The sequence below is a fragment of the Fopius arisanus genome, unplaced genomic scaffold (genome assembly GCF_000806365.1).
Source record: "Fopius arisanus strain USDA-PBARC FA_bdor unplaced genomic scaffold, ASM80636v1 scaffold00044, whole genome shotgun sequence".
In the NCBI taxonomy this organism is placed as follows: Eukaryota; Metazoa; Arthropoda; class Insecta; order Hymenoptera; family Braconidae; genus Fopius; species Fopius arisanus.
In genome coordinates, this window is record NW_011887783.1 from 499,064 (window position 1) to 521,628 (window position 22,565).

General features: G+C 38.5%; 2 protein-coding genes across 6 annotated transcripts in view; one reads left to right on the forward strand and one right to left on the reverse strand.

Moving 5' to 3' along the window:
• The first annotated feature begins 149 nt into the window (after positions 1–149).
• LOC105267081 (adenylyl cyclase 78C) lies at positions 150–10,022 on the forward strand. 4 transcript variants are annotated; one of them, XM_011305696.1, is made up of 13 exons: positions 150–175; positions 602–878; positions 1,310–1,560; positions 1,754–1,911; positions 2,154–2,343; positions 2,640–2,824; positions 2,897–3,095; positions 3,492–3,650; positions 4,766–4,995; positions 5,055–5,191; positions 5,620–5,938; positions 6,013–6,287; positions 6,385–10,022. In XM_011305696.1, exons 2-13 carry the CDS (start codon positions 820–822, stop codon positions 8,156–8,158), a joined length of 3,936 nt encoding a protein of 1,311 aa, XP_011303998.1. In that variant the 5' UTR covers positions 150–175; positions 602–819; the 3' UTR covers positions 8,159–10,022. The 4 variants fall into 4 exon arrangements, with proteins under 4 accessions (XP_011303998.1, XP_011303999.1, XP_011304000.1 ...); XM_011305697.1 differs by having other exon boundaries at positions 164–512; XM_011305698.1 differs by having other exon boundaries at positions 164–878; positions 1,294–1,560.
• Utx (Utx histone demethylase) overlaps positions 9,903–22,565 on the reverse strand; it is a 49,313-nt gene continuing 36,650 nt past the window's right edge. For both annotated transcript variants that reach the window (XM_011305693.1, XM_011305694.1), the window contains 6 exons: positions 21,732–21,910; positions 20,104–20,232; positions 15,653–15,836; positions 15,317–15,532; positions 12,731–15,004; positions 9,903–12,475 (listed from right to left, as the gene is read on the reverse strand). In XM_011305693.1, coding sequence (XP_011303995.1) covers positions 11,881–12,475; positions 12,731–15,004; positions 15,317–15,532; positions 15,653–15,836; positions 20,104–20,232; positions 21,732–21,910 — 3,577 coding nt within the window. In that variant the 3' untranslated portion in view covers positions 9,903–11,880. The remainder of the gene's footprint in view (positions 12,476–12,730; positions 15,005–15,316; positions 15,533–15,652; positions 15,837–20,103; positions 20,233–21,731; positions 21,911–22,565) is intronic.

The window sequence follows — 22,565 nt, forward strand, 5'->3', positions numbered from 1 at the left end:
TTTCACAAGAGTAATAAAGAGAAGGGACGAATAAAAAAAGTATTGAAGAGGGCAGAGGGGTGAAATGGTGGATGGGAGGGGAGGCAAGGAGTGACGTAAATGATGAGAGCGGGCCGGCCGGTTGGTTTGAAATTGTCCTCTCGAGTTAGTCGTCGAGTGTCGATCGGTTAAAAAGGTAAACCAAGAGGCGAGTAAACAAACCCTATCCCCAACCCACCGCCAATAAAAAAAAATATAAATAACAACAACAATTGGATAACACCCAACTAATTACCCCGAATTATCGATAATTACAAGTTTTAGAGGAAATAATCTGGGAGATTGGATCCACCATCAGGAATATACCATTGGATTAATACCTATTGGATCGTCATTATAATCAGACTAATCGATTGATTGATTAAATCGATGTAAAAATGCTTGGGCTTCTGTGGCTAAATTGGTGTTGCTTCGAATGTCACTGAACTCGTCTACTTGTTGCTTCATTACACTCGCCATTCAACGGTCATGAAGTAATGAGCAACGACTATTTTGTGACAGTTTAAATAATCTTGGATATGGTGTGCCACAATACAGCCCTATCATCAAAATTCTTCGTTAGTTCCAGGTGAAATAAATTATTGTCGAGGAAATTATTTTTCGGCATTGATAATCATCAGGCGGAGAGATTATGTCTCGTTATTCAGTACATGACAAATTGTGGATGGCAATGTGAGAGAGCCTGTTCAGGGGATAAATTTTATTTTTCATTTTATTTGGATAAACTAAATTGAGGGGAGGTTGAGGGGTACTCTGGGGCATTATCGTCATCGAGAGATAATGATTACAGAACAGACGTGGACCATGATGCTGGAACCCGATGTACCAAGCTGCAATGAGTGAGTTATTAAAACATGTGGAATAATTCAGGTTTGTTTTTAGTTTTATGGCTTGCCTCGTTATTCAACGGCTGATCATAATTACTAGTCTGTCTTCATTCTTTTATTGACGCAATATTCTTCAGATAATTTCATGGACTATAATTACAACTTCAAAATTAATATTGTAAAATACCGATTTATATCGGAAAATATTGGATCAATTGAAAACTATCAAAATACATTTTTTACAAAAAATTTAATCGGCTCGAAAAAAGTCGTGCCATGTTTGTAAATCAGGCGAATGGTTTTCGAGATATCGATAATTATATAATTAATCAGTCACTCTTTTTTTCCTGTTGATGAATTTTTTTTATTCTAGTTTTTTTTTTTGACGGATGGGGGATGATGACAGGGGTAATTATCCTCAATTGAGTCCACGAAAATTTTAGATTACGGATATCACCGACGAAGCATTTATGGATCAAGGCAGTGAAAAAGCTTACGTCGGAGAGGCTCGGTCGAGAGGGTCTGGCAGCATGGGGTAGTTTAGCAGCAGCAGCAGCCCAGCCCCAAGAGGATTCAGATCTACCGGACATCGAGGAAGAGGAACCCCAAGGTGAAATAACGATCGTCGTTGCACCTCCGGAAGTTCTCCTCGAGGAGAAACAGGAGAAAGAGGAAGAGCCGCCAGTTCAACCAGGTATAAAAATCTTTGAATTTCATTTTTTTTCTGAACCTGTCAACAGTCAAATACCGACGGAACAATTATTTTAATTAACACGGAATGGGAGCAGTGGCAATGAGCAGTGATTCATAGCGAGTGAAAGCAAAAAAAATCTATTTACGTTTAGTGATTTATTTATGTGAAATAATAATTATTCTTTCTGTTCCAGATGTTTTTAAGAAGGGCCTGTTGTACAAAGGAATTTTCTGTCCATCGTTAACCACCAGTTTTCACAGCTCTAGTTTAGAGAAATCTTATTTTCAGTATTCGAGTCGTCAGAGGCAGAAGTCGTTGATCATGTTGAATGTCGTTGATCTTGGTTTGAAGGTATGTCCTCTTTTAACGCCGTCTTTAGTTGATACCTCGGAATTGAAGGAAGATAGCGAGATTTATATAAATACATTTTTCATAGAGGAAGACCAGAGCTGCAAGAAAGATATTTATGAAAATGTGGTAATTTTGCTTTAATAACGAGATATTAGCTGAAAACTGGCGTTAAAAAAATGGTACCTAGGATAAGTTTGATAATTTGCAAAAGAATTATTCGGTAAATTGGTCTGACGTTTCAGATAGCTCTGATATCAATCTGGATATCCCGGAGAACGGAGAAGAGCAGTGGCCTGATAGAAACCCTGTCTTGGGTGTCATGCTGCATGCTAGCAAATCTTGTTGTCTGCATCCTAGGCCTCTGGCGTTGGTTCTCCAACAATTACCTCTACTGGGCATCTATATTTACCTGGCTGTTAATAAACACTCAAGGTCAGTGGCCTCACATCACTCAACCAGAAGAATTCGAGCACCTCTGATTAGACGTGAAAGCCCTATCTCACTCATTCGCCTCAATAACTAGACGAAAAATCCCAAAAATACGTTATCCACTGAGGAAGTTGCCTTGAGACTAAAATAAATTAAAACTGGCTCGTTAGTCTCTTCATTCCACTTGTCTTATATTTTTACAATTCCAGTTGTCACTGGGTTATTTATCAATCCCCAGTATACACCCAGTGGTACACCCCGAAAAATCGCTGGTCAATTTTTTATGTTGTCATTCTCAGGTTTCGTCGTTGCTGGACTGAATTTTTATTCACAGCAGAGGATGATGTGGTACATTCTTTTTGTTGTTTATGCACCTTATGCAATGTTGCCACTGCCTCTGAGGTGGTGTGTCGTCGCTGGATCTGGGACTGTCCTCACCCACATGATTATGACAATTGCTACAATTTTTTTGAACCAGAAACACGTAAGGGAAAAATTCCAGATAATCTTCAGTTGAATTGAATTTATTCTGTTTGTAATTCGGAATTGATTGCAGCTTCAAGATTTAATGTGCATCCTTCGAATGTTAACGACAAATATTCTTCTGTACATTGCTGTGAACCTCGTGGGAATGTATACAAAATATCTGACGGATAGAGGTCAACGTCAGGCTTTCCTGGAGACCCACAGGTCCATGGAGACTAGACAACGGACCCAAAATGAAAATAATAGACAGGAGAAACTTTTACTTTCTGGTAAAAAATTTGTCTGCTCCTCGAGTCCTGTTGGAATAAAATATCTCGTGAAAAAATACGGAAGAGCCAATCGCATCGATAAAGGGACGGCCTAATGAAGCGAAAAACGAATTTCCAATCAAATTTTTAATTTTTTGAATAATGTTATTGTCACGTACGTTCTCTTTCGTGGGAATAACTCACTGACCCGAGAACTTGACTCAGCCAAGTGTTAAAAGGGTCAATCGAGGTATTCACAGTCGATTGACTCTCTTCATCCATCAACGCCCCATCATCCCCATGTTTTATTAATAAAACAATCGATTTTCAATTCTCAAATGAAATAACGAGATAACTTTATTCGAGGACGAAGCAGTCGTGTCAAAATGAAAATTCTACGTTTATGTTTCGTTTCAGTTCTTCCAGACTTTGTCGCCAAGGAGATGATCAGGGACATCGCCAGGGAGACAGCCAGTGGAGGAACTTTTTCCTTTACTCCCAATCAGTTTCACAGGATTTATCTTCACAGATATGAAAATGTCAGCATTTTGTTTGCTGATATCAAGGGATTCACAGGTAATTTTAATATTTCTCGAATTATTCTCTATTTCTGGCCATTAAAAAATAAAGTCTCGGTGTAAAAGAAGAAATTGATAAATTGTAAAAATAATTCTGTCTTTTATTTTCATTTTTTTTTTTTGGCTTAAGCTGACGTCTTTAATTGAATTAAATTCTCAACTTTTTATGAGATTCATATTAGTTTATCCACAATATTCGTCAGCTGACTCTTGTCTACATAAATTAAACAACTGTGAAGATGATGTTTTGCAGTCGCCAAAGTACACATCAGTCATGCTGCTGTGACATTAGCAAAAACGTGTCGTAGCTGAAAATAAACCGTCGTATGCTCTATAAATTCCCAGTTACTCATCTGTCTCTCTCGTGTTATATTGTGTGGAGTAGTTGTAGCTCTGTGGAATTTTTGTGGTTGAGAGGAAGCTGAAGTTCCTGTGGACCGTTACGAAATTTTTGGAAAGCGTTTTCGATGCACGTGGAAATTGCGATATTTCTGTTAATGTTTGATTGTTAATTATTATTTACATTATTATTATTCAGCGGAAGTGCTTCATTGTGGGAATCATGAGTCAATTCCAATTAGAGAATTTATTATGCACATCGAAAAAAGTCTTTCCAAAGAAATTTGCACTTGAGTTTGTGAAATATTTTTGATACTGTTCTGCCAACAGTTTCATTCTCAAGTCTAGAATATTTACAAATTATCATTTGGCATTGCCTCGCGGAATAGTTAACCGGAGTGTGCAATAAAAATAAGTGGATAATGGCATTTTTTTATGAATAAGAGCAGTTATTGTTGCCAGTAATTTTGAAACTTATTTTCATTCCAATATTCGTTTGTTTTATTTTCTTGTATTATAGTGCTGTCGTCACTAGAAATAAAAATTCGCATATAAAAGGCACATGAAACTTTTGTATGACTTTGAGTAATCATTAAAAAAATCATTTTTTATGAATTTATCGAAAAAATTGAAAAATTTTTAATTGAACGTCAATTGTGGAAAACCGTAATATTTCACAGATATTTTATTAGAAAATTAAGAAAAAAGTCCAAATATTGTAATTGAAAAGTACAAACTAGGAAATGGTTAACATTAATTTTTTTTTATGTACAGCACTGGCGAGCCAATGCAGTGCACAGGAGCTGGTGAAGGTTCTTAACAGTCTCTTCGCTCGTTTCGACAAATTGTCGTCTGAAAATCATTGCCTGAGGATAAAACTCCTGGGGGATTGTTACTACTGCGTCTCGGGATTGCCAACAGCGAGGAGTGATCATGCCCACTGCTGTGTCGAGATGGGTCTTGAGATGATCAAGGCTATCAGAGATGTTCGATATGCTCAGAAGGTATTTCTCGATAATTTTTTAAAATTTTGACAATGGAGAATTGACGAGGACATTTTCAGGTGGATTTGGATATGAGGATCGGAATTCACAGCGGTTCTGTATTGTGTGGAGTCCTGGGTCTGAGGAAATGGCAGTTTGACGTCTGGAGTTACGACGTCACCCTCGCGAATCATCTAGAAAGCGGGGGGATTCCCGGGTATACAAAATTCATTACTTCCGTTACTCAATTTTTGTGTTTTTTTCTGTGTGATTTTCAAGATCTCGGGGAACTCTGGATTTTTTGGTGTTTCGTGTACAGGTATTTTACTGAAACTTTGTAGTTGCTCCTGCTCTAGTCGAAGACTTTAGTCTCAATTATTTTAATTAACTTTTGGTAACAGGAGAGACAGGTATTGAAGAATAAATTAGGAAATAGAGTAGACAAGTAGTGAAACCAGAATATGTCACTCTTCTTATCTATTTTTATTTTAATTTTTCATATTTTCAAGGTAAATATGAAAATTTTTACGTGTACAAAAATTTGAAAGAAAATCTGTTGTCTCTTAACTAAGAGAAATTCTCTCAGTGATTATTTGCAAAATGTCAATTTAATACTAATATTTCAATAATTTCCCCTGTCCATAGACGTGTCCACATATCAGCTGATACTCTGGCGTGTCTCAATGAAGTTTACGACGTGGAGCCTGGCAACGGTATGGACAGGGACAATTACTTGAAAGACCGAAATGTCGTCACGTACTTGATCAAACAGCTGGAGCCCCTGAGGTCTAGACGAAGACCATCAGCGAAGCCCAAAGTCTGGGCTGATGACGAGACTGGAAATAAATCCAAGAAGAGCTTTAAACTGTCAAATCCATTGTCCTCGACATGCAACAGCACAAACACCTCTAAAGATGAAGAGGATGTTGGAGTTGATTGGATACCGGAAATCCCATTTGAAAATGTAAATCAAAACGATTAAATATTTTTTTTTAATGATAACGTTTTTAAATAAATTTTTCTGTTTTATTTTTCCAGCTGAACAGTGCGAATTCCATGAGCAACTTGGAGACTGAATATCTTGAAGACGATGAGGATGAAGAAGGTGGTGAAAAAAGACCCGGTGGTCTCGAAACCGCGAGCAACAGGAGAATGAGATTAGCAAATATAAACCCTTGGACCCTGCGCTACAACGACGACAGTCTAGAGTCTAAATTTGGCCAGCTCCGAGAGGACATGTTCAAATCCAACATGACCTGCTGCGTCGTCATTTGGATATTCATCGCTGTTTGTCAGGCAGTAATTGTTTCAGAGTAAGTCGAAACACTCCTAAAATTATCGGAAAGTCAATCATTCATTTGGATTTTATCCCCTGATTTTACCAACTGGATAAAAAACTTCGCTTTGTAGTTGCATAATTCTCTGGGGATCTCTTCTGTTCACTTCCCTCATCTTCATCGTGTGTTCCGTCCTGGTGATGGCAGAGGAGTTCAAGACCTTGCCAGAGTACCTGCAGCACGCGTCCTCGATGCTAGTCCACAATAAGTTGCACAGAACGGTTTTTACCTGCAGCCTGATAATGCTGATGGCAATGACATCCGTCGTTGGGGTCCTGGCATGCCCCTCAGGGCGTTATCCACCCCCAGAGCTCCCCATAATCAATGAATTACGAGGAAAAACAACAGAAGTTCCAGCAGAAGTTCCAACAGAAGTTCCAGCAACCCCTACAACCGCCCCAGGCATTAATGGTCTCATCGTCAAGTTCCTGGAGGCAGCCCTGGAGGACGAGCCGAGTCCGGGGGGTTTGAGGGACCCGTCAAAAGCCTCGAACTTCTCCCAAGGGATGAGGGATCCTGGAAATGTCGTCTCAGGGCACCGAAAACAGGAGATATTCAGGTATTATCGACACGACTCTCACCCTGGAGGCAGGAGACACTACAGGAGATTCATCCCCAGACACCAGGGACATTTAACCTCCAAGAGGAGCCTTTCCATCCTGGAGACAGGGGAAAATCCCTCGGAGGCAGTTGTCCTCTTAGAGAACGAGTGGAGGAGCTGTCTTCAACCTGAATACATCGTTTTCACTTGGATCCTCTGCTTGATTGCTCTAGCTTCCGCTCTGAAACTTTATTACCTGGTGAAGACTGCCCTGGCCTCCATGATTGTCGTTATGTACGCCGTTTTAATTCTCTTCTGGCATGAGGAACTCTTCATGACACCTGAGGACAGTGACGAAGCAGCGATTCCGCTGTCTGCACAGATGCTGATACTTCTCGTTGTCTTTCTGGTGGTTGTGACGTACCATGGGAGACTGGTGGAGGTGACCTCGAGGTTGGATTTCTTGTGGAAACAACAAGCCGAGAGGGAGCTTGGGGATATGGTTGAGTCCAAGCACAATAATATGCAATTGCTGAAAAATATTCTGCCTGATCATGTCGCCCATCATTTCTTGACTACTGAACGACCACCTGAGGAATTGTATTCTCAACAGAGGGAAAGGGTTGGGGTTATGTTCGCTAGTGTTCCCAATTTTACTGAATTCTACTCTGAAGATGTCAACAAGGGGATGGAGTGCATCAGATTGCTCAATGAAATTATCGCTGATTTTGACGAACTTCTGGATGAAGCTCCATTTCACTGCATCGAGAAAATCAAAACTGTTGGAGCTACTTACATGGCTGCATCTGGTCTCAATCCACGTCAGAGTGATCAATCAAAAGATGATAGAGATCATCTCTGCAGGCTAGTGGATTACGCAGTGGCGATGCGTCTTCGTCTGGAAGACGTGAACATTCATTCCTTCAACAACTTCGATCTTCGAGTGGGGATCAGCTGTGGTCCTCTGGTGGGTGGAGTAATTGGTGCTCGGAAGCCAGTCTACGATATCTGGGGGAATACTGTCAACGAGGCCTCCAGGATGGACTCGACTGGGGTTATGGGCAAGATCCAAGTGCCCAAGGAAACCGCCAAATTCTTGGAGACACGGGGATATCAAACCCAAAAAAGGGGATTGATTGAGGTGAAGGGAAAAGGCACGATGGAGACTTATTTCGTCTTGGGAAGGGACACTCTTCAGCCTGAGGGACCTCCAAGGGGTCGCAGCAGCTGTAGAAGTCTTGCTGCCGTTGTCTATGGGGTTGTACAAGCGAGGAGAAAACAAATGTCATTAATCACGAGAACATAAATATTGTAATTAGGCTCGGGAAATCATTGGGGAAGACTTTCAAGTGAAATTTAAAAGATACTCGTGAATATCTCGGAATCCACCAGGAACAGCGAAATTTTTTACTAGACCTTTTTTGTAGATAGAGAGTGGAACTATTTAAATGGTCCAATAAAGATTTCGCTGTATCTTATAGGTCTCGAGATATTCCCAGAAAACCCATGTTCGAAAGTGGAAATGACTTATTGTGTTTACTACTTCGGGTCAGTTTTTGATGAATATTTCGTAATTTAATGGAGGTAGAGAAATTTTTATTGGAAGTTTTTTGTAGAGCCGAGTTGGAGCTACAAAAAAGTTGCAATGAAGAATTCACTGTCTCCTCTAGATGCCGAGATATTTGTAAAAATCCAAGAGTTAGAAAGTTAGCGTTATGGATTTTTGTAAATAAAATATATCTTTGATAGATAAATGCGGAGAAATAAATGTACATAAATTAATTGATGAGTAAACGATAGAATAGGACAGTTATCGTCAATCAATATTTTTTAAATAAATAGGTAAAATAGAATGAATTAATCATCAAGAATTGATGGTAAAACGTGATAATTCCGGTGGATCTGCAATAAAGATAATTATGAAAGAATAAAATAAAAACAAATAAGCAACTGATGAGCTTTAACCGTTATATTACATCGTAATGGTAAAACACAATATTAATTGCAATAATAGATCTCCACAATCTCCCTCGAAAAAATCGAGAAAACTCAATAAAAAAAAAAAGAAAAGTTTCTCTTCAATCCACGAATGGAGAATTAATTGTAATAATTAATCAATTAGCGTCACTAATGGTATTGATAAGGCTAGCTACAGTGCAGTTTTATCGTCTTAAATAATCTACTGTACAGTTTCACAACAAATCCAAGTACTAATTTACATGAATTATCTTGAATTGAGAAGTAATGCAAAACTTTTATTACTTTTATTTGATAAAAATGAAGATAATCGACGATTTTTATTATTTAAATCTTCGCTGAGTCGAGGCTGTTTGTCATAAAAATCTTCATTTCAGTTGTTCTCTTATGTATAAAGGCACTGTACACATGAACATTATATACATAAAAGAGCCCGAGGGCTGTCAAGAGTTGTATGAAAAGTACTGATTTTCTCCTCCTTTCCTAGATAAATTTCAATTGTTTACTTTAATTATTCAATCGAAACAGTAAAACGTAGTCTTGAAAAATATTCCAGTGATTTTTCTAGTCGTTTCTTTTTTATAATTCATTCTTTATTTTAGGTCTTGACTCTCGCTTTAGTGAAGATATTCAAGTGAAAAACATTTTTCAAGATTTTTTCTAATAGAGTAATTCCTGTTTTGTCTTCAATAAAAATTAAAAGAAAAGTTTTCATTTCAAAAAATGAAATTACACACTTTATGTTGACATCTGCCAATTACTGTAATTTATGAAAATTTGTCGATTTTTTCTCGAGAAAAATCCTAGAATAGAAGATTTCACTTGAAAATCCTCAATCTCCCTCAAGATTATATTTTTGCTCTTGGAGTTGTCCCCAGTGCTTCCAGCATTGCTTTATGTCAATTGTGGGAGTCATAAAACATCTTGGTAACTAGAATTAATTGCTCAACGCTTAGAATAACGTGGGTTGACTCCAGAGCTGTTCTTTCACATTATAAAATCATCTCACTTTCTTTTTTTCTCTTCTAGGTGGGAAAAACTCGTGTATCACAATTTGGCAGTGTTGTTTCTTGTTTTTTTTTTATTCTCGATAATTATCGATGACCGTAGCTTCGTGATTAATCCATCGATTTGAGTTACAAGTATGAGGTTCTAGGGCCCTGCTAGTTTCATCTATAATTAATTGAGTGAATTCGAAAATATAGGATCTTGTATATTTCCTCGTTCGGTGAAAAATAATTTTCTTTTATTTATAGATTATTCGGTTTTATTCTTCCTACGTTTTTTTATTTTCATTTTTATTACCGTAGAAAAAGAATGATGAGATTCAATTGTTCGTACAGTGATTAGCGAAAATATGTTTCTTTATTTTATTCCCAACCTTTGGTTTCTAGTTTATGAACCTCATTGGTCTTGGGTTACTTTTTTTTTTCTTTTTCATTTTATCAAAATATGCCATTCCACGAGACTTGAATTTTTCAAATGCATTTTTGCATTTCAATTCTACTGTTTATGTACACCTTTTATTTTATTCCAGATTCATTTGGCTAGCACGAACTATATGGTAATTACAATCACGAAGAGAGTTTTTCAAATGGAGAAGGCGAATCTAATCAGTGAAAATCTGCATTTCATTAATTCCTAAATTAATTCGTTCCTGAAATAATTCCCACAATTCTTGAGAAATTAAAAAAAAAGTCCACAATTGATGAGGAATGAGTGAAAATCATTTCTAAAATATTATTTCCTTGGAAAATCTCGCCTCTCCATTTTGAAAACTCAAAAAAAAAATCCTCGAAAAACCAAAAAACATTGGACCTCCCAAGAATCGAGTAAAAAAAGAAAGCAGAAATAAAATATTCATTAAATTGTTATGATCAATTTCATTACCTACAAGTCTAACCTTTACATTTAAATATAATTTCAATATTTATTACATTATCTATTCAACGAATTACTCAAGTTGTCAAATCAGTTCCGAATACATTGACAGGTGTGGGATATCCTTATGATTAAAAAAAAAAAACTAATTATGCATTGACCTGCCAATGTACGTGCGTTTGAGATCATTACTTGCTGCTCGCCCATTAATCCCCTCTCAAATATAAAAAATCTTTTATGATCTGATTAGCGCGCCATCACGAACTTTTAATTACTGACTAATTTGTCTAGCTTGAGGAAATGATCTCAATCATTTCTCGATTCTCATCACAATAGCAGTTTAATTGGTGTTTATTATGCCAAGTAATATGATAATTTTTAAAACGACTGTCACTCCTCAATTTTCACGAATTTTTTCCTCATAGATGATGAAGAATAATTTCCCAACTTCTCCGATCTACTCTCACATGTACGAAAAACAAGTGCATTTGTGTATCAAAAACTGTAAAAATATGTCTCTTCGATTCCCAGAGCCAGAATATTTTTTATCCGTGAAACAATATCTCCGATGAAATATCGATTGAAAAAAAAAAAAAAAACATGATTTCTGGTCGACTGCAGGCAGCTAAATCAGCACGGAAATGCCAAATCCCGAACTTCCTTAATTTTCCTACAAAACTCTCAGATAAAAATCGTTTTCATCTACTGACACTTTTCTAATTTTCCCCACACTTTGAGCAATAAATTTGCACAAACATCTCACGTTCATTATCATAAACATGAATTATTCACAATTGGCAGTGAAACTAAACGACAAAAAAAAAACTGATCCACCGTTCATTCGATGAATAAATCCCCAAAAAGTTCCCAGTGACAGTGAAATTATTAATGGACCATCAATCTCGACTGGGGTCCTCAAAATTAAACTAATAGACTTCTGTACAAATGTATCTAACTAAAAGGGACACAGTCGAGCTCAAAATGGTCCTGGGAATTCCCTGGGATGTGAAAAATTCTCATTAACATTTTTTTGTCCATGAAAACTAGTTATCAAGTTTCTGTACACTCTCTAGCACTCACACAACACAGATAACCGGATGAATTCCCATTGGAACGTTGGCTTCACTGGAGTGTCCCCAGGTAGTCTAGGTATCTGTGCTGCATGTAGCCTCAGGAGGCCTGACTCGACTGGGCCACTGCCAGAGCTGGTGTGATTGACGTGTGCAGGGAAAAACCGTCGTACACCTCCATTAAATCACGCATTCTATATTCCTCGAGGCATACAAAACCCTCAAGCGATGGTGACTGCTTGCGGGCACAATCCATACAGTGGACAACATGACGCTTCTCCTGCTCTCGTATGAAAAGAATATTGAAGACCTCGATTTCGCACTGTCCGCAGTAATGCGACGCCTCGTTCTTCCCGCGTCCATGGAATCTCACCTCGACCCCTTTGCTCTTCACAAATTCTAGGATTAAGCAGCACTGCCTCATGGTCCTCAGCAGACAATTCTTGATCAATTCAAACAGTCGAGGATCCGATACTTTGATATTTCTCGCCAGATTCCAGGAGAGATGCACCATAGGCACGATACTCTTGAAGCTCTGGAGTTTATTCCACTCATACCTCTCGATCGCCAGTTGATACTGTCTCGCTGTCAAAGGCCCCACATTCCACGCGATATTATTACACCATCCCACAGCCTGCACCCAGTGGACACACCCAGCATTCACCCACACGAGATCCCCAGGTCTCTGAACAAACCTGTGTAACATAAAAATGCATTATGCAAAACATCAACGATTAACTCAATAAATCCGTAAAAACCAGACAAAACGACTTGATCTTTTTCGAGGAATATCTTCGAATGTAAGAGCCATATCGATTTTTTTCTCATGACATCTTTTGTGGAGGGGAATCAGAGCTACAAAAAACCTTATTATTGAAATTTTGCAGTCTCTCCTCCATTCCGAGATATTTAATTAAAAGAAAAAAACAAATTTAACAACCAATTCTCACCTATAAACTGGAATGTTCTCCTCATAAAGATCCTCCAGCGAGGGCCACCAGCTACCATGCAGATAATTGATATTATTCCTCTCACAGAGTGCCTGAATAACCCCCCAATATGCATCAGGCACTGCGAACCACTCGCAATCGCCGGGTCCAATATTAATATTAATTGAACAAAAATTATTATTCTCCTGGTGTCCGGGAGTCCTGCTACCTGGCACCTTCATGTATAACTGCACCGTGTTCATTCCCAGGATTACATGTCCCACATGACTCAACATATTTCCAGCGGACACGACCCTGGCGAACGCGGGCAATTTCATGAGTTCCTGGAGCTGTGACTTCCATTTACGTTCATCAGACAAATCAACATTAGTTCCAAACCTTAGCATCTTAGAGCCAGGCCTACCAGGCAGGCCATAAGCATTTTTCTTTCGTTTAACAACACCAGTTGAGTCCTTTGAATCAGAATCCGATAAATTGGCTGAGTGAATTCCCTGTGCCTTGTCTCTCTCCTCCCTGAGACTATCCTGAAAACTCGACGCCTGATACTGAGCATATTTAGCTATTGTCGTGTGACTCCTGTGGCTGATACATCCCCACACCTTTTTAGCCTGCGTTGGATCCCAATTTTCGTCACTCGTCTGCTGCATCTGCGTCCTCACCTCGATTCCATGATCAGGATTAGCCTCGACGAGGGTTTTCGTGGAGAATAAACCTAGATCGAGCTTCAAAGCAGCTGCCAGACCCCTGATAACAGCAATGGGATGCTTCAGGCAGAACTCCTGAAGCTGTGGGCTAAATGCATCTTTCTTATTCTCAAGATATACACTTGGAGCTGGTGGTGAAAGCTGCTCCTTGGTAAGACGTTGAGAGGGAGCGTCTGGAGGTGCTGGTGGCGGTGATCTATCCGATAGAATCGAGCAATTGGGTACTCCCTTGAGGCCCTGACCCCTGCAGGCCTCGATTAGCGTTTTTGAGTCCATGTCGATGGAGAAATCTGGCTCCACCGGGCTCTCGCAGAGGCTCTCGAGCTTCAGCACAGGCTCAGGACGAGAATCTATTTTATTTGTGCTGGATGTTGCCTCGCACTTTATCGTCTCTGTTGGGTGGGATTTAGTAGCAATCACAGGCTTCTCCGAGGGCTCGAGTTTCTCCACTTTCACTTCCTTCACGACATCCTTTATTTTTTCCTCGTCGAGATTCGAGGGAGAGAATGGACCTGAGGATAGAGTACCATTATTCAGAATTGGTGGTTTTGATGTGTCCTTGGGATCAAGATCCTCAGAGCCAAAGTGCTTGAGGAGATCCTCAGCCAGAGATCGAGCTATATCTTTCTGGGATAGTAGGGCTGTCAGCTCCTGGTCAGTTACACCCAGATCCTTGTTACCTGCTGCTCCCTCTGGATAACTACTCGTTGTTGATGTAATTTGTGTATAGCCCTGGGCTGCGTACTGGTTGGATTGGTAGGGGGAGAATTGTGGACGGGGAAAGGTCTGCTCTGAGGCAGATTTGTAGGGCATACCTGGGGTTGACTGGGCATTTCCAGTGGCTGGAGTATTATAAGACGTATTTGAATCGGTGAAACCCGTCTGCAGAGCCACTGTACCACCCTGGGGCTGCTGGGGGATACCGTAATTCTTTATTACACCTGGTTGTGGGGGCTGAGGGGGACCGTAACCCGTGGGGAAACCTGGCTGACCTGGTCTCAATCCTCTCTGCAATGCAGCCTGCTGCTGCAATCTCAATTGCTGCTGGTGCTGCTGCATCGATCTGTACTGCAGCTGTAGCTGTTGTAAATGTGCCTGTTGCTGTGGCGACAAATTGCTATGATTTTGCTGGAGAAACTGTAGCATCTGTAACTGCTGTGGATTAAGATAAAAAGGTGGTGGACGCTGTTGTGCTTGTGGTTGTGCACCACCTGGTGACAGCTGATCCTCAGGCTTGAAACGTTTATTCACATTTTGCTGTTGATTCTGGGGATAAGGGGGTGGTGGACCAGCAGGTGGTGTTGTGTATTTATACCCTGGTGTATTGGGGGCTGGTTGTTGCTGCTGACGAGACGACATTTCTGCACTTATTGGCAGATTCCACGCTTCTTCGATTGACGGCAGTTGCCGTCTCTTAGCTGCTATTGATGGCATTGGTGCTTGACTCAAATGGCTCTGGAGAAAATTTATTCGTTGCTGGAGGGATGGGTTCATCGGTGCGTTGCCACTCGACTTAGCACCACCAAGTCCTGCCAGCGGACTAGTCGAACACGGTGTATTATTGTTTCCCCTGTTACAGATACAGACACGATTATTTTAATCAACTGTACAATTTATGGATATTTTGTCGTCGATGGCAGACTAGCCGTACACTTGCCATGTAGCGCGCATGAATGATCGCTCCAATATAATTACTATATAGATAATGGATCATAAAGTGCATTAAACATGGGGAACACTGATTTAGGGATAATTTTACACTGGTGGTTTTGAAAAATCTATTCTGGATTTTTTTGCGGCTGTGAAAGGGGATGATAATGATGCATTCCTTTCTTCACTCTCTCATTCAAGTCATCATCACGCAATTAAACGACTCTTTTACCTCGATGCGTTGACGTAGCAGGCGAGGGCGTCTTTTGGCTGACTGACACTCTCGTACAAAATTCCAAGATTCGTCCAAGCTGCTGAATGAGACTTATCCAATTGCACAGCGCATATGTAAGCTTGTAGTGCATCCATAGGCTGATTCTGCTGCTGATAGAGAACACCTATGCTGCACCAGGTATCTGCATTCCCTTCGGACTTCTCAACCGAGTTTCTACAATTATCCCACAAATATTTGTTAAATAATATTTATCCCCTCATCTTAATAAATCAATTAATCACTCCAATAATTAATTACTGGTATTATTTCCTGGTGTCAGTTATGAATTCTTACCTGTAGGCGATAAAAGCATCATGAACTTTCCCAGAAGCAGCCAAACATCTGCCCAACAAATACAAACTCTGTCCGCTCTTGGGTTCAGCTTCAATGGACCTCTGCAAACAGTGGATGGCAAATGTCTGTTTCTGCTGTCTAGTTACACCAAGCACTGCACAATCAACCACATGGTACATCCATCCTGGAAAACAATACCTAAATTAATTTAAACGGAAAATACAATCATTCAAAACCAAACCAAATTGACAAATCAAAACGATTTTCATTCGGACGTTTGATGGGTAGATTGCATTTGTCAACCCCTCGGGACCGCTTTATTTCGGGGCTTTAATTGCTGTCAGAGTAGATGCTGAAATTAACCCCACAGCTATCCCCACATCCCAGTGTTTCCATCGTCGTTTCACATTTTCATCTCTTTGATATCAATTGCATGGGAATTATCTTCGTGGGGGCACGTTTCCTTCATTTATCGCATTATACGTTATTCCCAAATGCCAAAATCACATTAATTAACCGTCAGCCGTGCAAAATTATTTTACCAGAAGTCTACCTCTAGTAGTAAATTAATTTTCATATATCAATAAAAATTTATGATAATTATGATTAATTAATAAAAATTAATGAGATCATTCGTTACACGAAAATTCAAATTTACTATAAACAAATCGTATTAAAAAATAATAAAAATCTCTTTTTAAAAATATTTCCTCAAATTTCAACTGACCCTTGAGCCTCTAAGTCCCTTATGCAGCTGCTGAATTAATGACCTCACGTACACAAAAGATGATTTACAAAAAGTGAAATCAAGAGATTAATTTATCCAGTAGATTTAAAAATTTTGAAAACACTGAGACAAATGAAAATATTCACTGTAAAAAATTCACTGAATAGTGAAATATAAATTTTGGTGGAATTTAGGACTGTGGGAACGAAATGTGGGCCCTGAGGATTCGTTCTGAGGGGGAAGTTGCCACGACACTAGACGATCGTCTAACTGAATAGAAATTGTGCAGGTATGGCCTAGGGTAGGCTAGAATCCCTCCCCCCCTTTTACCCCTCACTTCTCCAATTACCAAAAATCCCCCCTCCAACCATTCTCCCCCTTTCCCCTCTCATGGGTTCCGGTGTCTCAGTTCTATTCCCTTTTTCCCCATAGGCTCTTCACTGCAGTGTAAACATAGGCGTAGAATTTATTGTATTCTATTGGACTCTAATATTACGACCATTTTTTTTCTTAACTCCATCGAATGTACCACTAGGTTGCACCAAATAAAAATTTTTTATTCATGCCTATATTCATTCTATTTTTTTTTAAATACTCAGGGTTTTAATAATTTTTAATTTAAGATCAAATTGTTTTATGAATTTTCAAAAATATCTTGTGATCCAAAACTTTAGATATTTTTAATAAAAAAATTATTGGGGATTATGATAATAATAATTAGTCGAGGCGTTATTATCAATTGGAAATATTTTCAGGAAATTTATTATCCATTTGTTTTTTTTTTAAGGAGAGGAATGGAATTGTCGGTAGAGTACGTCGTCAAATAAAATTCCCATTCGAAATTTCATTTTACAATTGACTGGGTGAGTGCACCCCAACTTGTCACGATTCCCCAGCATTTTTTTTCTTACACTTGATTCAAGATTTTCCCATTATAAACCTGCCCAACCATTGAACCTTCCAAAACGAACACCTGGCACAAGACCCAAAACTATTTCCCCTCTTTATTTCCCTAGTTCTCCTAGGGAAGGGCCACTAGGATTAGTCTTCCTGGTGAGCGCCATGAAGCCCGAGTAATTCCTCACGTACACAGAAAAAAAAAGTGTCCATCGATTTAATCTGTGCTTTATTAAAAAATGCACTTTATACTTTAAATAATAATGAACATTACTGATAAAAAAGACTTAAAGAAAAAAATGGAATAATAATAATAATTATTATTATTATCCTAGAAGAGGGGGATGGAGCAAAATATTTCCCCTCACGTCAACGAGAAAAAAGGAGTTAATCTCCAACCAAAAAATTCTGCAATTATTTTTAGTGAAAATTGCAATACTTTGGAGAATTTTCCCCATAAACCAGAATTTTACTACGCGCTCTTCCCAAGGAGAATTCCAGTCTCCCCTGATGCCTTCATCTTGTCATCATAAAAGAGGACTGAGGTGAAAGTAGAGAAGTAAAAAAAAAAAAATATTGAAAAAATGGGAGGAATATTCAAGGGACAAAGGTGATGGCAAAATCGATTGGGTGTTGGGTATCATAAAGCAATTTTCAAGGTGAGGTAACGAGCTGAGGAAACAGCAATAAAGATTTTCTGCTGAAATAACTTGAGAGGCGTCTCCGAGGGGTGAATCGTAAAATCAAGTAAAAAATATTCCGCAATTGATAATTTGTAAAAAAAAAAAATCGATAGATCGATAGGGAATGGTTGAGGTGATTCCCAAGACTTCTGTCACAGACAAATTTATTATCTATTTATTTATTTATTTATTTATCTGTGACCTGTCACAGATAAATCAACTCCAAAGATGGAGAAAAAAAAATTGCAATTGCTAATTGAATTCGTGAGTGAATAAAGCAAATATTAACATCAAGGGCAGATCTCGAGACTTAGGGAATACCTTGAACAATACAGAAACATGTCAAAGGTATTCTCAATGTTCTCGGTAATTTTCTATTCATATATTTCCATAGTCTTCGGTGACAATCCACCGGTTATTTCGGGCAATTGTTTTCGGGATGTTTTGACAATTTTGATTAAAACATTTGTCGTGCGATTTATCAATTGGAAGCTGAAGGCTCTATCATTGTCTTCCTTTTTCATTCTCCATTGTCTCAAGTGAATAAGACCTAGGGGTCTCTTTATTGCAATGACAAGAGTGAAGAGAACCTCCCACGAACTCCAGCAATGCCACTGGAATTCACACGGTTATTCTCCATTCATTATAAATCTTCTGTTGAATTTCATTAATCTCAGGTTGAACGATAGCTACAAGATGTTATGTTTGTACGAGAGTATTTCCGGAATGGTAAATGGGTCAGGCCGATGAAGAGAGTGGGGACCGTGTGTCAACGACAATGTCTTCAGTTCATTGACGCATATTTCAGGGGTTGATTCAATAATATTTTTGCTTTTTTAAGGTCATAAAACGAAAATAGCAAAAAAATTATTTTCATCGATATTTGAAAAAACGGATTTTCATGGATTAAAAAAAAAAATTAATTTTTATGTCTTTATTGAATTCAATATGTTTTCGACTGATAGAAAGGTCCGCTACTCGGAACTCACGAGTTTCCCCGAGAATTTCCACGAAAAAATGTATTTTCATCGATTTTCAAAAAAAAAAAATTTTCATCGATTTTCGAAAAAAATGGATTTTTATGGATTTTTGAAAAAAATTTATTTTCATCTCTCAATTGAATTCAATATTCTCTTGGACTAATGGTAATGCCCGCTACTCAGAACTCACAAGTTTTCCCGAGAATTTTCACAGAAAAACGCATTTTCGATTTTCGAAAAAATGGATTTTCATGGATTTTTGAAAAAAAAAATAATTTTCATCTCTCTATTGAATTCAATATGTTTTGGACTGATAGAAAGGTCCGCTACTCGGAACTCACGAGTTTCCCTGAGAATTTTCACGAAAAAATGTATTTTCATCAATTTTCAAAAAAAAAAAATATTTACATCGACTTTCGAAAAAAATGGATTTTTATGGATTTTTGAAAAAAATTTATTTTCATCTCTCAATTGAATTCCATACTCTCTTGGACTAATGGAGAGGTCCGCTACTCAGAACTCACGAATTTCCCCGAGAATTTTCACAGAAAAACTCATTTTCGATTTTCGAAAAAATATCTTTTCATCGACTTTTGAAAAAAAAATTATTTCCATCTCTCAATTGAATTGAATATTTTTTTGGACTACGAGAGACCGTACCGCATGCCACCGCGTGGGTATGAAACGATTTCTGTGAGAGTTACAACTTGGTAATCTCGCGCCACTGAATTTTTCCATAAAAAAAACATTTCCGTGATTTTTCAATCAAATGAAATAAAATTCGAAACGAATGAATCGAAAAAAAAAGTCAGTATTTAAGTCGATTTAGGTGGACGTGCCATCTGTCAGGGACATACACTAGTTGAACTCGTGTTTGGTCTGAAAGTCTGCTTCCCACAATCACCAGCCCGCCCCCACTGGATTCACCCAGGAATGGGTTCCATCCCCAACTTTACCCCATCATCCCCCTCTTTCACCATCCCCGGGTCTAGAATAAATCAATACACGTGTCTGCCACGCCGCGTAGCAGTTCAACCTTAAACTTAGACCCCCTCCGGCTTTCATTTTCACTAGGCACTACCTTTTTACTCTATTTTTACATCCATTGTGATAGCTTTTGCGGTAAATTGAGGGAATAATTTGTAATTTTAGCTGAGAGCTCACCTAACTGACGACAGATATCGGCCTTCAGGTGGGATGGCAGGGCCTTCTCCTTCAGCAGTGTCTCGTAGTTCTCTTTAGCCAGGCGATATTTACCCTGGACCTCGTACAAGTGGGCGATGTGAAATTTAACTGAAATTCAAAAAAAGACAAAAATTAGATTCGGTAATCGCAACTTGTGGGAGGAATAATCTGGGGTCAACAGGAAGTATTTACAGACAAATTATCCCCAACTAAATCATCCGGAAGTCATTGCTCTGGAAGTTGTAAAAAATTATTTCCCAGGAAACCGTCAGTCGATTTCCATAAAAATCATCAAAAAGAGGAGAAGAAAATTATCAAAAGAAATAATAATAATGAAATCATGTACCTGGAAAAATTTTCTTGCAATAATGTGAAATACATATAATTTTATTGTTTTTAAATATTTTAATGAATATTCAACGGCGTGATAAAAATAAAGACAGAATTGGAATCAGTAAAAATGATAAAACTCTGAATCACTGAATGAATTGAATAAAAAAAAATCCGCGTAATCCTCATTGATGACTACTCTCTTGTTTCCCCGAGCTGAAAGACCAATTCCGGAAGTCTGTCATGATTTTTAATGATCAATAATGACGGATCGTACCGTTTGTAATCGGAGAATCACCGGATGATTCACATAGAATGATTCAATGCAAATTCCCTTCAACAACTGAATTTAAATACCTCAAAGGCTCAATTCCCCTGGAAAGGATCATCCCCGCAATGAATATGAATCACGAATAATTCAAAAAACAATTTCCAATAATTAAAACTATTTTAACCACATAATGGGGCCTGAGAAGATGATGAAAAGGCCAAAATCTACTAGCACGAGTATTTATTTAGCAAGCCAAGCCGAGAATTCTCTTCCTCAAAAAGAAACTTCAGTAACAGTTAACCAGTCTCCACAATACCTCGACTGCACTCGAGTGAGCACAAAGGAAAAATGCCCCCAGGTCTTCGAACCCTTGAGAAAAATAAAACCGGTACAACTCGTGGCCGGAGACCAAATAAAAAAATACCCGTCTCCACTCATTTCAAATTCCCTCATTTTTCCTGGTCCAGTGATGCTGACTCATAGGCAAGTCAGAATCGTTACATAAATATCTGACTGTTGAGGAGTCATTGGCCTGTCACTGGGATTGCGGCAATATAACCAGGTCAAGTTCAGAAAAGAAAGTGATTCCACAAAATCACATACGCCCTATCGATACACTGACTAATAAAATCGCCATTGTCCTTCTATTGCGCCAATTCGATAAGTAAATTAGGAGGAGGACATTTTTTCGATTTCCGTTTTTAATCGATATCTCGGGAATAAAGGGATATCGCGATTTTCGACATGAATGTTTTTTATAGAAGAAAGTGAGAGGTGCAAAAAAGGTTTCTATAGAAATATCGGTATCTTCCTTCGATTCGGAAGTATTTGCTAAAAAGGTCTGGACTGAAATTAATTAATAGATACAACATTTTTGATTTCTCAATTTTCGCAATTTTTTGAATCTTGCGAATTCTTTGAATTTACCAGATTTTGCCGCCTCTCGAGCCTGTGAGAGACTCAAAAATAATGTAAAAAAAAAAATAATAAAATTAAAAGCACTTACTCTCGAGTTTTGAGAATGAGGCAGGAGTACTGGCATCGATAAGTGCTAATGTCAAGTGTTTTAATGCGGCTTCAAAGTCAGCATGGACTTTGAGCATTAAACCGAGACGAAAATGCACTTCGCAGGCACGAGGAAATCCTGGCTCCACCCATAGTACTTGTTGAAACGATTTTATAGCCCTGAAACATCAATAAATAACCAAAAAATAAGTTTCAATTATTAATAAAAAATATCTTATTAAATTAACCAACAAATCTTCCGTTATAACAATAAAAAAATTGCACATTAAATTTACAATAGAATTTCGAGAAACAATTAGCCTCGATTTAGCGTGATGATGTTGTAAAAATGTTGATGATTGCGTAGCAGGGCCTTGAATTATTCTGAACAACCAGGTATTTAGCGTTTATTTGACTTTCCGGAAAGGCATAAAATTATAATGCACGGATAAGACGTAAGAATTGCACAATCATGACCTCGTCCGGGTTTTAACCAGGCACGTCACACTGCCACACGTTTGCTCTTGATAAATGTGTTAAAAGGGGAGGGAGGAAGCCTTCTGCAATGTGCAATGTGCAATGGATAACAACTGCATATAAAAGATGTGCGGCCTTGGGGTAGAGGCCATGACAAGCGGAACGGGTGTTTCTCAGCTGATGGGATTTGCATTTGCCAAAAGAAAGGTGGGCCAACTTCAATGGCCACATTACTCTTACCTCCAATTACATATTCCCATCCCCATTGTACAACTCCCGACAAATTAACTCATTGTTATTCCGTCATTTGAAGGGCCCGCTATCATTTTAATCTGTGATTTCGGTTCAATCTCAATCG